We start from the raw sequence: 16,966 nt of genomic DNA on the forward strand, positions 1-16,966 counted from the left end.
ACAGATGCCTTCCAAGGAAATGTGTCTGTCCTCATATACACAGACCATTTCTTGGGATACTGCAATATATTTCTCAGTTTKTGGTCAACACCTGTAGTTGACTTGCTGTATCGCTAGAGGGCGCTGACTCCAGAAAAAAACACGTCTGAGAAAAACAAGTGGTGTTGCTCAGACAAAGGCCCTGCAATGAATGGAGAAGAAAAATGCGCCTGTGTTGCAAAGAATCCTGGTATCTAATGCTTTGTCGCTTCATGTTCCAATTCATCTAATGATAAGCCTTTGCTACTCTGGCTGCTTTTACACAATACACAGGCAGATAAATGTGGATCATTTTGCCCAATTATTGGCAAAGATCTGATCTAACTGGTCAAAAGTCAAGCCCAATCAGTGTGGGGGAAAACAGAATTTTGCTGCCTGTGTAAAATGCAGCCACGGTGTGCAACTACATATTGTTCTTGATTTAACGAGGTAAAGTAGAGTTTCATTCAGTGATAGGTATCACAATACACTACACCCTCTCATAAGACATTCTGAAAGGTTTGGTCAAAGCAACAATGACAATGAGTTTTGTAAAAAATAATATTTATTTATTGTCTGAAGTTCATTAAAATGGAAAGTATCAAGACAGTGTGGATATTTGAATATCAAATAAAATGATGCACAGATGAGTATGCWGGAGGACAAACCATMCTAAACTGGAAATAAAGAATCAAGTAAACTGACCTGTGGTTCACAGAATGGATGCTACAGACGGAGAAGCAAGTACTGGTAAGTAATGTTGGTCTCTAGCCAAACATGTCAATCTGGTCCCCTTACCATWGTGTACAATGAATTGCCATGAAGAAYYAAAAKWATATTACCACAGTTTCTAAATGGCCACATACAAACATTACCATACAGCTAGCTGCCATTGTCTGGTTTCAATAGAAACAGGTAAACATTTTTAACAATAAATGGAAAACCAAACCACCCATCTTTTATAAAATAGATATTAGTGGTTTGCAAAAGTGCCAGAATCTTCATTTTCAGTGTTTGGGTTAACGSCAATCTCTTAAGCACACTAAACTACTCACATACCATTTACTGTAGCTCCCCGCTCCTTTCTCTTAAGCACAATAGTTCTCTTATTAACTTGTCACGTACCATTTACTGTGGCTCCCCTACACAGGGACACCAATCCGCAAATAATGTACATGTACATAGCAAAGTAATCGGCGGCTCATCTTAACAGTTAAGAAAATGTCCTAGAAATCATACATTTGACTAGAATCCAAYATGTTGATCACTAGGGCTCTGATGAGCGTTGTAGGTAGGACACTTGGTACAACAAGGTTTATTAGAAAAATATCTAAAGAAAGTCTCTTTGGTTTCTTTCAGCATTCTTCWATGAGCAACTCTTCAGAGCTGTACAGTTTCTTCTTGATCACTCTGAAGCCCGTGCTCAGTCTAATCGCCTGTCTCTTTACGGGACTGGATGGAGACTTTGTGGAGAAAAGCCCTTGGATTTTGGGCCACAGTCCTCCAGAATCGAGCCTCAGCACCAGTGTGAGCTGGAAGGTAGGGACGAGATATGGGTCCACGGCGATCTGTTCCATACTCTGACACACCTCCCCCTGTTCCACACAGAGGTCTATGAGAGCCCCCCTCAGGCCGCAGGGCTCGCTGGCCGCCAGGTGAAGGAGCTCTTGGCCTATGTGTTCTAGAAGCTTCTCAGGGATGAGTAGTTTGGAACATCTCAGGGCACCGTCTTTGGCTTCCCTTAAGCTACTGGCAATTAGGTCCACAAGTTCTTTCAGAAGGGTCTCCTCCATCGAGAGGAGATCATCATATAACATGTTGCCGAAGTCATCAGATGAGGAGATAGAGGGAAAGTCAAACCCTGGAAGACAGAGGACAGTTTTAGTCATACAGAACGATCAGATAGATCTATCTTTTGTCAAACAACTAGCAATAGTAACCTGGTCTCAGATCTGTTTGTTTCTGTATTAATAGCCAACTCCTATCCTCAATAAGACAGCACAAACAGMTCCGGYGACCAGGCTAGGTCGAGCTATTAAATATTTACCGGAGTCTGAGAGATCAGTCCTGCTGCCATTGTCTGAGTCGGAGTCTATACTGTGACCGCTGCTATTGCCGTCTCCACTGAAGTCGGTTAACTTCTGCACCAGTTTCCCCCATGACGACCGTTTGGCGGTGGCGTCCATTGGGGAAGGGGATGAGTTGAAGCTGTCTAAGTCATGGACCATCATGGTTGTAGGAAGTGCAGGCATCATTTCCAAGTGGTCAAGTTCTTATAACTTTCCAAGTCTCAGGGATCATAGATCAGGTTCTGTTGAGAGAAATAACGGCAAAGATGAGAACACTGAATTTGAAATGAAGAGTAGCTAGCTACAGTAACGTTGACTAGCTAGAATTTACATATCAGACAATCTAACAATACAGCTAGCTATTCAGMGACTGACATAYCTAGTTATCTATTCTAATAAACGTTTACCGAGTGGAGAAAAAGGCAGTTGACTYAGCTAACGTTAGTTTTAACGTTAGTTCTTTCATTCCCTTGTTCAAAGTTGACGCTCGAGACAATACGTTGAAATAATAGCCAGTGACAGGAATGATACTTACAAAGATATGTTGCTAATCCAGTTAAAGTCCGTTTATTTTTTTTGTTGTTGCTGAGATTGGAGGACAAGGCTTCCCCGTCAATCCAGGCCGACTATACATGTACTTTTCCTTCGCACAGCTGCTCAACTCTGCAGATATTCTGCAACGACAAAGCTGTTTAAATAACCCTTAGCAGACCGCAGGACAGCACGCCCATTTCTCACTTTTCAGCCAATCCGAGGCAGGGCACGTCATCGGTGTTCTATCTTGCCTGGTAACGGCGGCTAAACACAGAGGGGGCAGAAGGAAGGAGGAAAAGAGACTTGGTGAGGGGGGGCTGGGACCCACAAATGTCATTTCTGCTCGGGAAAAACACCAGCTACCGTCTTTGTTGCACGTAGTACTAGCCCGGACATACCCGACATCTTAAAACTCCACGCACTTGTTAATTTCCAAAAGAATAGGACGCAATACATTGACTAAGCAGAAAGGTGTAACATTACGTCATGGGTTTGGAACAATGTATCTGATCCAAACTAAGCGCATTACATTGTACCATCTGAGTAGGCATAGTCCACTGCTTACTACACAACATAGTTCTAGATAAAACATGCATTTTTACCTGATACCCTAAAAACAACTTACAACAGCAGGGTCATCAATTTGGTGTGCGTAGTTATGATTTTACTTGCAATAATAACTATCGAAATGTTGTTTTTCTCATTAGTGGTGCAGTTATGTTTTACATGCAAGATAACTGTGTAATGTTTTTCATCATTAGGTGGTGCATAGTTATGATTTTACATGCAAGAATAACTGTCGTAAATGTTGTTTTGTCATTAGGGGTGCATAGTATGATTTACTTGCGATAACTGTCGTAAATGTTTTGTCATTTAGGTGGTGCATAGTTATGATTTTACTTGCAAGATAACTGTCGAAATGTTGTTTTGTCATCCATGTACCCCCCCCCCCCACCACCCCCACCCACACAGGCAATAGGCATAGAAACTGTCAGCTCGAGATAAACAAAGAGCCGTATACAATGGACACACTTCTGGTTATAATAGCTTATATGTTTTCATGTTGCCTTTATATTATGTCAATTCATCAGTTGTTACAGTAACAGTTCTTATTCAGTGTAGTCCAAGTATGATGCAATGTTCATATGTATGCTCAGCTGCTGTTATAGTACATACTGCATATTGTAACTTTGCATCTTCCACTTCCCACAAGATAGAATATTCTCTCTTACCATTTGTATAGCAAGGCAGAGCATTTACAGGTACATTGATAATTTATCAACAATGACTATTATTAGTCAGACGTTATTGCTGAACTGTCTGTAATACCTTATCTGTTGATCATGTTGCTGATGTCATTATAAAAGGATAACATGGTGACTATTGAGTGTGAGGAACTGTTTCAGGAAGTGGTAAGAACATTATCTTCATGCACAGAACATCATGTTCTGAATGCAGTAAACAAATTAGTTGGTTTTGTGTTTGGAGATGCAGGGACACATTTTGCATAGTTCTGTGTTTTTTTAATTCATTGTCACATACACCGGATTAGGTGCAGTGAAATGTGTTGTTTTAAGGCGTCAGTCATCGTAGTATGATAGGTGTGTTTTACAGGTTCATGCATAGTATACGATAGGTACAGTGAAATGTGTTTTTACAGGATCAGTCATAGTGAGATAGGTGCAGTGAATGTGTTGTTTTACAGCATAGCCATAGTAGTATGATAGGTGCTGTTTTACAGGGTCAGTCATAGTAGTATGATAGTGCAGTGTAATGTGTTGTTTTACAGGTCAGGCATAGTAGTATAGAGTGAGTGGATGAAATGTGTTGTTTTACAGGTCAGTCATAGTAGTTATGAAGGTGCAGTGAAATGTGTTGTTTTACAGGGTCAGCCATAGTAGTATTGATAGGTGTGCAGTATGATAGGTGCAGTGAATGTGTTGTTTACAGGGTCTCAGTCACGTAGTATGATAGGTGCAGTGTAATGTGTGTGTTTTACAGGGTCAGCCATAGTAGTAGATAGGTTGCAGTGTAATGTGTAGTATTCTACAGGAGTCAGTCATAGGTTAGTATGATAGGTGCAGTGTAATGTGTTGTATTTACAGGGTCAGCCATAGAGTGTATGATAGGTGCGAGTGTAATGTGTTGTTTCTACCGGGTCAGTCATAGTAGTATGATAGGTTGTTTTACAGGGTCAGTCATAGTAGTATGATAGGTGCTCAGTGATGTTTTTAGATTTTACAGGGTCAGGCCATAGTAGTATGATAGGGCAGTGAATGTGTTGTTTTACAGGTCAGTATAGTTAGTACAGCCCCATGATGCATTAGGGTTAGTGCCTTGCTAGACAGACAGATGTTGCACTGTCGGCTAGGTATTTGAACCAGCAACCTCTCGGTACTGGAACGCTCTAACGCTGGCTACATGCCATGTCAACGCTCTAACCGCTAGGCTATGCCATGTCAACGCCTTAACGCTAGGCTACATGCCATGTCAACGCTCTAACCGCTAGCGGCTACATGCCACTGTCAACACTCTAACGTAGGCTACATGGCACTCAACGCTAACGCTAGGCTACATGCCATGTCAACGCTCTAACCGCTAGGCTTACATGCCATGTCACGCTCAAACCGCTATGGCTACATGCCATGTCAACGCTCTAACCGCTAGGCTACATGCGCATGTCAACGCTCTAACCGCTAGGCTACATGCCATGCGCATAGTATTATTAACCTTTATTTGGTCAGGGAAGTCATGCTGAGACGAGGGTCTCTTTTTCAGATGAGCCCTGCTTAAATACATCAAACATATATACAACATACAATATCAACAAATATATTAGAAAATGTATCACATTTATCAACATAGAGGTCTCTGGTCATGACTCTGGAACTGACCAAGGGGGACAGAAACATCTCATTTCAGAGAGCTCTGTGAGTTGTTCCATATAAAGGGCACAGAAAAAAAACCAAAAGCAGCTTTTGGTCTCCAACTCTGTGGGAACCGAAGGGGCCTCCAGTGTTATCCAAGCCTGTAACCGGGTTTGGTCATTTGTAAAGTATAAATGTAATTAATGACGATCGATACATCAGGACGGTTTCTGCATGAGTGCTTGTTAAATGCACACAAGATAATGCTACTCTCTCCTTACTACCAAAGAAGCCCTACCCACTTTTGAAACAAAGCACAGTGTGAGTTCTACAACCATCACCAGTAATAAACCTAAGGCACAATGGTGAGTTCTAGAACCATCACCAGTAATAACCTAAGGGCCAATGGTGAGTTCTAGAACCATCACCAGTAATAAACCCTAAGGGCCAATGGTGAGTTCTAGAACTCACCAGTAATAAACTCAAGGGCACAATGGTGAGTTCTAGAACCATCAACCAGTAATAACTAAGGGCCAATGGTGAGTTCTATAACCATCACCAGTAATAAACCTAAGGGCAATGGTGAGTTCTAAACCTCACCAGTAATAAACCTAGGCCCAATGGTGAGTTCTATAACCATCACCAGAATAAACCTAAGGGCACAATGGTGAGTTCTAGAACCATCACCAGTAATAAACCTAAGGGCCAATGGTGAGTTCTTACAACCATCACCAGTAATAAACCTAAGGCGCCAATGGTGGATATCTATAACCTCATCACACGTGAATAACACAACTAGGCACCCAATGGTGAGTTATTAATAACCATCACCAGATAATTAAACCTAATGGGCCCAATGGTGAGTTCTACAACCATCACCAGTAATAAACCTAAGGGCCCAATGGTGAGTTCTAGAACCATCATCCAGTAATAAACCTAAGGGCACAATGGTGAGTTCTAGAACCATCACCAGTAAATTAAACTAAGGCCCAATGGTGAGTATTTAACCATCACCATAATAACCTAAGGGCACAATGGTGAGTTCTAGACCACACCAGTAATAAACCTAAGGGCACAATGGTGAGTTCTACAACCATCCCAGTAATAAACCTAAGGGCCCAATGGTGAGTTCTATAACGCTCAAGTAATAACCTAAGGGCACAATGGTGAGTTCTAGAACCATCCCCAGTAAACCTAAGCACAATGGTGATTCTATACCATCACCATAATAAATCTAGGCCCAATGTAAACAGCATTTACTGGTTAGTATAGTTGCTGCTGCAGGCAATAGATAATATCCACAGATCTAAAATCGACATAAAAGTGGCCCTGGACAATATACTTCCTATTATCAAAAGTCAGACATGCTTTGTTTCTGTAAAAGAAACCAACCTTGAACTTCAACTTCTTCACCACCTTAGTGACATGTTTTTAATGACATTTTGTCATCAAGCCAGATACAAGATATTTGTAGGAAGGAACTCCGCTCAAATTTGTGTAGCGTTCAAACTAGCATTACAAAATTCATTTAAATCTGGATTATAGGACCTAGACAAAAAGCATGCGTTTGGTTTTTTTGTATTTACCACCAACTTTAGATCCAATAGTGACCTCCACAGTGCTAGCAAATCAGATTGTAACGTGAAAAGACTTGGCCAACTGATGCAGCAATGGTACAACACATATCATCTGCATACAAAAATTAATATTACAATTTTTTACAGCATTACTAATGTTTTTTTTGATATAGATTGTAAACATTAGCAGCCGAGTATGTAACTCAAGGATCTCGGATTTGACCCCATCTACCCTGATGGCTGAGTTCTGTCATTGAGATAATTACGAAATCATCAGCAGCATCAGTACCCAAGCCTATCAGGACAGCTTATTCAACAGAATAACATGGTCTACATTACCTATCAGGACAGCGTTATTCAAATAGAATAACATGGTCTATATTCACTATCAGGACAGCTTATTCAACAGAATAACATGGTCTATATTACCCTATCAGGACAGCGTATTCAACAGAATAACATGGTCTACATTACCTATCAGGACAGCTTATTCAACAGAATAACATGGTCTACATTACCCTATCAGGACAGGCTATTCAACAGAAAATAACATGGTCTACATTACCTATCCAGGCAAGCTTATTCAACAGAATAACCATTGTCTATATTACCCTATCAGGACAGGCATCTATTCAACAGAATAACATGGTCTACATACCCTCATCAGGACATCGCTATTCAACAGAAATACATGGTCTAATTACCTATCAGGACAGCGCTTATTCAACAAATAACATGGTCTATATTACACCTATCAGGGACAGTTATTCAACAGAATAACATGGTCTTCATTACCCTATCAGCACAGCTTATCAACAGAATACATGGTCTACATTACCTATCAGGCAGCTTATTCAACAGAATAACATGGTCTACATTACCCTATCAGGACAGCTTATTCAACAGAATACATGGTCTCATATTACCCTATCAGGACAGCTTATTCAACAGATAACATGGTCTAACTTACCCTATCAGGACAGCTTATTCAACAGAATAACATGGTCTACATTACCCTATCAGGACAGCTTTTCAACAGAATAACATGTCTATATTACCCTATCAGGCCAGTTATTCAATCAATAACATGGTCTATATTACCCTATCAGGACAGTTTATTCACAGAATAACATGGTCTAATTACCTATCAGGACAGCTTATTCAAGAATACATGGTCTATATTACCCTATCAGGACAGCTTTTCAACAGAATACATAGATCTATATTTACCCTATCAGGACAGCTTATTCAACAGAAATAACTGGTCTCTTATTACCCTATTCAGGACAGCTTATTCAACAGAATAACAGGGTCTAATTTAACCTATCAGGACAGCTTATTCAACAGAATAACATGGTCTAATTACCCTATCAGGACAGCTTATTCAACAGAATAACATATCTATATACCCTATCAGGACAGCTTATTCAACAGAATAACATGCTACATTACCCTATCAGGACAGCGTTTCAGAATAACATGATCTATATTACCCTATCAGACAGCTTATTCAACAGAATAACATGGTCTATATTACCTATCAGACAGCTTATTCAACAGAATAACATGGTCTACATTACCCTATCAGGACAGCTTATTCAACAGAATAACATGTTTACTACTATAAAAGCTTTTGAAAAGTTACATACATGCCGAGTACTATTCTTTCTATATCTAAGCCACACTGCGAATCATTTACACAGCATGGTAGCCATAGTGGTGCTATCTAAACCCCATTATCTTATCTATAGTTTAAAGTACTTCTGACATCTCCACATGTACACTAACATGCTACTTGAAAAGAAAGTATGAGTAATCATAAAATATTTGACTCCACAAAAATACCTCTGATTAGGAACTTACTTAAACTGTGGTTGCATCGGCTCAGTAAAGTCACTTTTATACTGTCCAAAATTAGCAAAATACAGTGATCAGGCTGGTAAGAGCTACCTGTGTTCTGATTCAGGCCTTACTGTCGGTCAGTCAGAGAACACATTCTCAACCAGGCTCTCTGTGTTCTGTATCAGGCCTTACTGCTGGTAGGAGAACACATTCTCAACCAGGCTTCTGTGTTCTGTATCAGGCTTACTACTGTAGGAGAACACATTCTCAACCAGGCTTCTGTGTTCTGCTATCAGGGCTTACTGCTGGTAGAGAGAACACATTCTCAACCAGGCTTCTGTGTTTGTATCAGGCCTTACTGCTGGTAGGAGAACACATTCTCACCAGGCTTCTCGTGTTCTGTATCAGGCCTTACTGCTGGTGGGAGAACACATTCTCAACCAGGGCTTCTGTGTTCTGTATCAGGCCTTACTGCTGGTAGGAGAACACATTCTCAACCGGCTTCTGTGTTCTGTATCAGCCTTACTTGCTAGTAGGAGAACACATTCTCAACCAGGCTTCTGTGTTCTGTATCAGGCCTTCTACTACTGGTAGGAGAACACATTCTCAACCAGGCTTCTGTGTCTCGTATCCAGGCCTTAACCTGTGAGCTTACGCGAGACAACACATTCTCAACAGGCTTCTGTGTTCTGTATCAAGCCTTACTACTGGTAGGAGCACACATTCTCAACCAGGCTTCTGTGTCTGTATCAGGCCCTCTCTTGGTAGGGAGAACACATTCTCAACCAGGCTTCTGTGTTCTGTACAGGCCTTACTGCTGGTAGGAGAACACATTCTCAACCAGCTTCTGTGTTCGTAGTCAGGCCTTACTACTGGTAGGAGAACACATTCTCAACCAGGCTTCTGTGTTCTGTTCAGGCCTTACTGCTGGTAGGAGACACATTCTCAACCAGGCTTCTGTGGTCTGCCAGAGAAATAGTGCAAAAAAAAGTAGTTTGGATGACAGCCAGGTATCACATATGCAGTGAAACAACACATGAAGAGATGACAGGACTGTACCATCACAGGAGATTAACTGCTAGACAACAAAGGACAACATGTGAACTGCAGCAAGACAAAATGTGCTGTCATAAAATGACTGAAGTTACCTTCAACACACGTTGTCTCTATCTGATCAGGCATATAGATAGGTACCGAAATCTTAGAGGCAAGATTGATTGTTTGAAATAACTTTTATTATATGTACTTTGTAAATACAAATCTACCAACTGCGCAAGAACAGCAGAACAAGCATTGAACAGTTACAGCAAAAAGTGTAAGAACACGAGCATAGCGTTAAAAACAAGTTTCTAACAGCAAGAGACACAAAAAGTGTAAAGGAACAGTAGCCTTGGTTAAAAAACAAGTTTTAACGCAGCAAGAGACACAAAGTGTAAAACAAAACAGAAGCTTGGTTAAAACAAGTTTAAACACAGACAAGAGAACACAGTGTAATAAGAACAGGAAGCTTGGTTTTTAAAAAAACAAAGTGCTAAAACAGGCTAAAACTCTAGGACCCAGAAGGTGTCCTCTCGGTTGAGTCACCCCCTTTTATTGAGAAAAAAGAATAAGAATAAAAAAAGCAGCTTGTAAACTAGTACAGACATTCTGTACAGCTCAACCAACCATTGGAACTTCCTCACTGCTCATTACTGATAAAACATTCTTACTGTGGCAACAACCAGTGCAGGACTCATTCCTACTTTCGATTCAATTAAGACCATCAGAACACAGCGCTGATAAAACCGAAATCGATCTTGCCAGGGCGCGCTCAGTAGCACAAACACGTGGAAGGCAACACCGACAGATAGAAAGGGCATAAGAATACAGCTGACATTTTAAATGCTCTAATTCTACTGGACCATTACAGAACAACAATATACGTTCCACAATACTTTCTATACCAATATCCTGTAACATTGCACCCTGCTGACAGACCCGAAACAATAGTCTGTCCTGGCTGGCTACTGCAGACCCCTGGTGAAAACAATAGGCTGTCCCTGGACTGTACTGAACCAGCCCTGAAAACATAGTCTGTCCCTAGGACTGTACTGACCAGACCCTGGAAACAATAGGCTTCTACTTCTGCCAACCCTGAAACAATAGTCTGTCCCTAGAATGTTACCAGCCCGGAAACAATAGTCTGTCCTGACTTGACTGACAGACCCTGGACAAAACAATAGTCTGTCCCTGAACTGTACTGACCAGACCCCTGGGAAAACATAGTCTGTGCCTGGACTGTACTGACCAGACCCTGGAAACAATCGTTGTGCCTAGACTGTTGAATGACCAGACCGCCTGGAAAACCAATAGTCTGTCCTGACTGTACTGACCAGACCCCTGGAAAAACAATAGTCTGTCCCTGAGCTGTACTGACCAGACCCCTGGAAACCAATAGTCTGTCCCTGGAACTGTACTGACCGACCCTGTAAACCATAGTCTTCCCTAGCAGTACTGACCACCCCTGAAAATAGTCCTGTCCTGGACACTGACTGACCAGGACCCTGGGAAACATATAGTCCTGTCTCCTAGTACTGTACTACCAGACCCTGGTAGACAATAGGTCTGTCCCTGAGACGTACTGACCAGCTGAAACACAAGTCTGTCCCTGACCTGTATCAGACCCTGGAAAACAATAGTCATGTCCTGGGTGTAACTGACCAGACCCCTGGAACAAATAGTCTGTCCTAGACTTCACTGACCAGACCCTGGGAAACCAATCGTCTGTCTGGACTGTATCTGGACCAGACCCATTGACAAACAATAGGTCTGTCCCTGACTTGTCTGCCGACAAACCCGCCCCTTTTGCGGAAAAAAAAAACAATCAGTCGTCCCTGCGACTGGCTGTACTGACCAGGACCCCTGGAAAACTGTCTGTCCCTGGACTGACATGTACTGACCAGACCCCTTGCGAAAACACTAGCTGTCCCTGGACTGGACCTGTACTGGGACCAGGGACCCTGGAACAATAGTCTCGTCCTGGACTGTACTGACGACCCCTGGAGAAATAGTGCTGTCCCTGGACTGGACTGTACTGGACCCAGACCTGGAAAACAATAGTCCTGTCCTGGACTGTGCTGACCAGACACCTGGAAAACCAATAGGTCTGTCCCATGGACCTGTACTGACCAAGACCTGGAAAACAATAGTCTGTCCTAACTCGTACTCGACCAGACCCTGGAAACAATAGTACTGCTCCCTGGACTGTCACTGACCAGACCCCTGGACAAAATAGTCTGTCCCCTGGACCTGTCACTGACCAGACCCCTGGGAAAACAATGTCTGTCCCTAGCAACCTGTACTGACCAGGACCCTGGAAACAATAGTCTTGTCCCTGGAACTGTCTGACCAGACCCCTAGGAAACGAAATAGTCATTCCATTGTCTGTACTGACCAGACCCCTGGAAAAAATTAGTGTCCCTTGACTACTGACAGCAACCTGGAAACAATAGCTTTCTGTCCCTGGGACCTGTACTTCACTGACCAGACCCTCTGGTAAACAATAGTCTGTCCCGTGGACCTGTAGACTAACAACACCTACAGCTAGTGAGCAACACCTACGCCTGTGTGTAGGACAGAACACCCTTACAGCCTGTATGTAGCACGAATGTGTGAACTTTTATTAACAAAACCTATTTGTCTCTCCCTGTCCTTTGATGACTGACTCTGCTTGATTTGTTTATTGGTGTGTATCTGCATATTAGAGGCAGCTTTGAGGACATAGACACATGGACGTACTTACTGTCCCCAGAAACATCAGCCTGTTCAGTCCCTCCCTCTTAGGATGTGTGAGCAGAATAACAAAGCCTGGCTGCTGCCGCAGATGTTATTGGTTTCCCCTACATGTATCTTGACACTTGGTATTTACTAGTAATACATTAGCCCTGGTTTTTGTTTTCAAACTGTCGGTGATAACAGAGGACAATCCATTTGTAATAATGTAATAAGCGTAATAACTCGAAATGCAAGATATCTGTATACTTCTTTATTTAAATATTTAATAAATGATAATCCAAGTACGTCATGTTTTCATTTTAATACATAGGAAGAGGATTCCATCTTATTTTGTTTATTTAAAAACCACTAGTAAAACATGAATGCATCAATTTCCCCACTATGACATGATTAATTACTCAATTCATAATTCATTGCTGTGATAAAGGTTTTTTAGGTCACAACAATAGCTAGCTCTMGTCCAGGGTGTTCGTTCCTCCTGTTAGTGAAGGAACGTGCTCTAACGACGACCTGGACCAGAGCTAAACATTGGCCAATACCAGGCAGGAACATCCTTCCTTGTGGGAATGACACAATAAATGACAATAAACAAAATGTGTTGGAAATAAAGTAGTGTTCTGCAGTCAATATGTTCCTCCAGTGGTAACCAGCTAGCGGCTACTGAGCACGTCTTTATTTGACTTTAAGACGGAGTAAATCCCAAAAGCTGTTCGATTGGTTTGTAACGCCACTCATCTGCTTCTAGCTCTTCAACCAAACTGGCCAGTTTCTCCATTCTAGATACCTGTTGATCTAAAAACAAATCAGTGAAATACGCTGTTAGATCAAGCATTGCGTTATCTTGTATCCGTTACCAGAGTACTTTTTTCCTAAACAACATATGCATCCTAAATAGCACCCTATTCCCTATATAGTGGGCTACTTTTGATCAGGCCCATAGGGCTCTGGTTGAAAGTAGTCCACTATATATAGGGAATAGGGTGCCATTTGAGACGCACCCTTAGGCATTCAAAAATAATAATCATAATTGAATTAAGAGACTGATGGACTTACCGTGCTTCACCTGTTTCAGTGTTGACGCCACCTGGTAGCTGAACACAGACTCACACAGAAATCTGTCTGAGCCGTCTGAAGACACAGAGTTCATGTTCAATATCACATCAACTACTGTTACGCTTTCATCAACTAGCACATGTACAAATACTGTAGTAGTAGACAAGTTAGCACTGAAATAGTTTAAACAACAAGAATGGAAATGTGCCTTCTTGATCACAACCCAACCCAACCCAGCACACACACACACACACACAAAACTATTACGCTATAGATCTATTATATAACATAACGTATTATAGTAAATGGTTTTGTGGTACAAACTATTTAATATCCAATCCTCCGGACGGGCACAATCCTCGGTAAWTACTGAGTAAGTAAGTAGAGGAGTTAGCTAAAAACATGATATAACTCCTCACATTATGCCAACATGTGCCACCGTTCAGCTTGCTAGGATTGAGAAGTAAACAAACTGGAGAATAAAAAGARTAGCCAAAATAACGAACTAGAACACAATGTGTCACAAATGGCACTCTGTTCCCTAGATAGTGCACTACTGTTGATCATGGCCCTAGACAGTGGACTACTGTTGACCATGGGCCCTAATAGTCGAACTGTTGACCAAGGCCCCTAGACAGTGCACTACTGTTAACCATGGCCCTAGACTAGTGAACTACTGTTGACCATGTCCCTAGATAGTGGACTACTGTTGACCATGGCCTAGATAGTGGACTACTGTTGACCATGGCCTAGACAGTGCACTATGTTAACCATGGCCCTGATAGTGGACTACTGTTGACCATGGTAGATAGTGGACTACTGTTGACCATGGCCCTAGATAGTGGACTACTGTTGACCATGGCCCTAGATAGTGGACTACTGTTGACCATGGCCCTAGATAGTGGACTACTGTTGACCATGGCCCTAGATAGGGACTACTGTTGACCATGGCCCTAGATAGTGGACTACTGTTGACCATGGCCCTAGGATACGTGGACTACTGTTAACCATGGCCCTAGATAGTGCACTACTGTTGACCATGGCCCATATGATATTAGTGCACAATGTAGGGTTTGGTTCTCCAACTGGTGGCCCACGGACCTGAATTCGGCCCCCCCATTTTCATTGTTGGCCAAAAGACATAAAACATCAGTTCCAAGTGATTACATWTTTKGGAAATCTGTTCCCTTGTATTCCTGTGCACAATAGAGAGACACATCTGATCATATACAGTATACAAGTAAGCAAGGTTTGATATAATATTGGACTAAAACAATCTGTTTGGTCTTCTTGCGGTCAATTTGCAGTCTACAACTGATTTCTAATTATGTTCAGACCCCCCGAYCRTCCACTCMAGTAAAAACTAAAATCGTCCCATGGTTGAATCTAGTTGATGATCSCTGGTGTAGGGAATAGGGTGCCATTTATTAATCATTTTTTTATATATWTTTTTATTTTATTTAACTAGGCAAGTYAGTTAAGAACAAATTCTTATTTACAAGGASRACCTACCCCGGCCAAACCCTCCCCTAACCCGGACGACGCTGGGCCAATTGTGCGCCGCCCTGTGGGACAGGCCCCAAAAACAAAGCGGAATAGAACCCCAACCCTGGCCACCAGCTTCACTGCTGTCCCACTTAACAGTGAGCCCATTCGTCCTCTGAACACCCAGTGCTTTCCAGCACAATGATCCAAACTAACACATTCATTACAACACAATGTTTGATTTGGGGTCTAAAGAGGTAGCAAAGGATGGGGCACCCTATCCTAATATAGTGTACTACTTTGGCACATAAGGCTCTGGTCAAAATTAGTGCACAACGTAGGTAATAGGGTGTCATTTGGGATGCACAAAGCAGGGGCAATGAGCCAGATGGCCCTTTGGGTTCAAACAAACAGATCCTCTTGTGTGATGTGACAAAACTGGTGGTGGGTGTTGTGGGCTGACCCATTGGCAGAGCRCTGACKGCTWGCTGGTGCCCATGTACGTCCTGTTGGATCCAACTATGATTCAAAGGATCATGGGTCACCAACTCCAGATCAAAGGATCACTAACTACACTTGACTTGAAGCCAGATTGATTTGGGTGTGAGGGAAGTGGGGCACACTGGCGAAGCGTGTTGATATTGGGGCAGAGCATCGACTGTCTCTGGTAGCAGCGCATGTCCTCCTGGAGGAAGATCCAACTATGACACATGGTAGCTAGGTCATTCAGGGAACAGTGAAAAGTTCCAGGGACACATTGTTTATCTTGTGGGTAAAATCCAGACAAGCTACACTTGACTTGAGGCCAGATAGAATAGTTGTACGAGAAGTGTGGCTAGGCAGATGTACAGAAGGAGCTTGTATTCAGAACCAAACACATGTACAGTAGCTAACCACACACACACACAGAAGCATTAATCCATCTGAAACACACAGCATCCCTGTATATGGGATATGAGCATGATTAATATTGTAATCAGAGCCAAGAACATGTTCAGAATGTTGCAGGTAGAATGTACAGAACAGACAAGGTTTTCTAGAACTCCAAAAGAATCCTCATCACCCGTCTTGTCTCTTGCAACGTTCTGAACCTATATTCCAAAGCCTCTGGTGATTGGCCCGTGTCAAAGAGCCTACCTTCCATCATCTCCCCGGCGCCTTTGGGATAAGTGTAGAGGACCTTACGCGGGGGGATGAGTTCTGACGCGCTGAATCCAGAGCCAGTCACCGAGCTCCCACTAACCCCTCCGGCAGAGGAGGATGAGGAGGAGGCTGCCATTCCAACTGAGGAAGAGGAACACAACCGCAAATCATGATCACCAAGTTCAGAGTCGTGTATTGCGGATAAATACAGTCCCAAATGACCAGCAATATTTCTTCAAAATACATTTAGCTAGCTGTGCATCATTAGCACAGATAGAACACGTTATACAAATCTTTGTCATTACATTAGCATGACTAGCTAGCTAACGTTGGCTAACAACACAAGGCTAACAACGTTATGAATAATAAACTGGCAAACATAGCTAGCTAACGTTACATGAAGCATAGCGCATTTACTACTGAAGCAAACTTTCCGCATAATAAATCAGACATAMGAKTCTTATTGAAGTGATGAACCTACCACTGGTGATGGAGAAAGCAGCAGGCTAACTTCTGYTTTTGTTTAWGGTTAGCTACCCCAACAATAACCCCGCTTTACGGTTTATGCGATATATAAATCAAATGTTGATATTGGCGCATCATT

The 16,966-nt window shown here is 42.2% G+C and overlaps 2 protein-coding genes across 3 annotated transcripts; both read right to left on the minus strand.

Moving 5' to 3' along the window:
- Positions 1-565: 565 nt before the first annotated feature.
- On the minus strand, positions 566-16,445 carry ddit4 (DNA-damage-inducible transcript 4). Of its 2 annotated transcripts, none has more exons than XM_024142464.1 (3): positions 16,357-16,445; positions 2,066-2,329; positions 566-1,879 (listed from the first exon to the last, which is right to left on the minus strand). In XM_024142464.1, the coding sequence occupies exons 2-3, from the start codon at positions 2,271-2,273 to the stop codon at positions 1,374-1,376; spliced, it is 714 nt and encodes a 237-aa protein (XP_023998232.1). In that variant the 5' UTR covers positions 2,274-2,329; positions 16,357-16,445; the 3' UTR covers positions 566-1,373. The 2 variants fall into 2 exon arrangements, with proteins under 2 accessions (XP_023998232.1, XP_023998231.1); XM_024142463.2 differs by lacking the exon at positions 16,357-16,445 and adding an exon at positions 2,623-3,099.
- On the minus strand, positions 12,931-16,935 carry anapc16 (anaphase promoting complex subunit 16). Its single transcript, XM_024142465.2, has 4 exons — positions 16,844-16,935; positions 16,357-16,503; positions 13,735-13,809; positions 12,931-13,473 (listed from the first exon to the last, which is right to left on the minus strand). Exons 2-4 carry the CDS (start codon positions 16,496-16,498, stop codon positions 13,364-13,366), a joined length of 327 nt encoding a protein of 108 aa, XP_023998233.1. The 5' UTR covers positions 16,499-16,503; positions 16,844-16,935; the 3' UTR covers positions 12,931-13,363.
- Positions 16,936-16,966: the final 31 nt, after the last annotated feature.

This window comes from Salvelinus sp. IW2-2015, unplaced genomic scaffold (assembly GCF_002910315.2).
Source record: "Salvelinus sp. IW2-2015 unplaced genomic scaffold, ASM291031v2 Un_scaffold3180, whole genome shotgun sequence".
Classification (NCBI taxonomy): Eukaryota; Metazoa; Chordata; class Actinopteri; order Salmoniformes; family Salmonidae; genus Salvelinus; species Salvelinus sp. IW2-2015.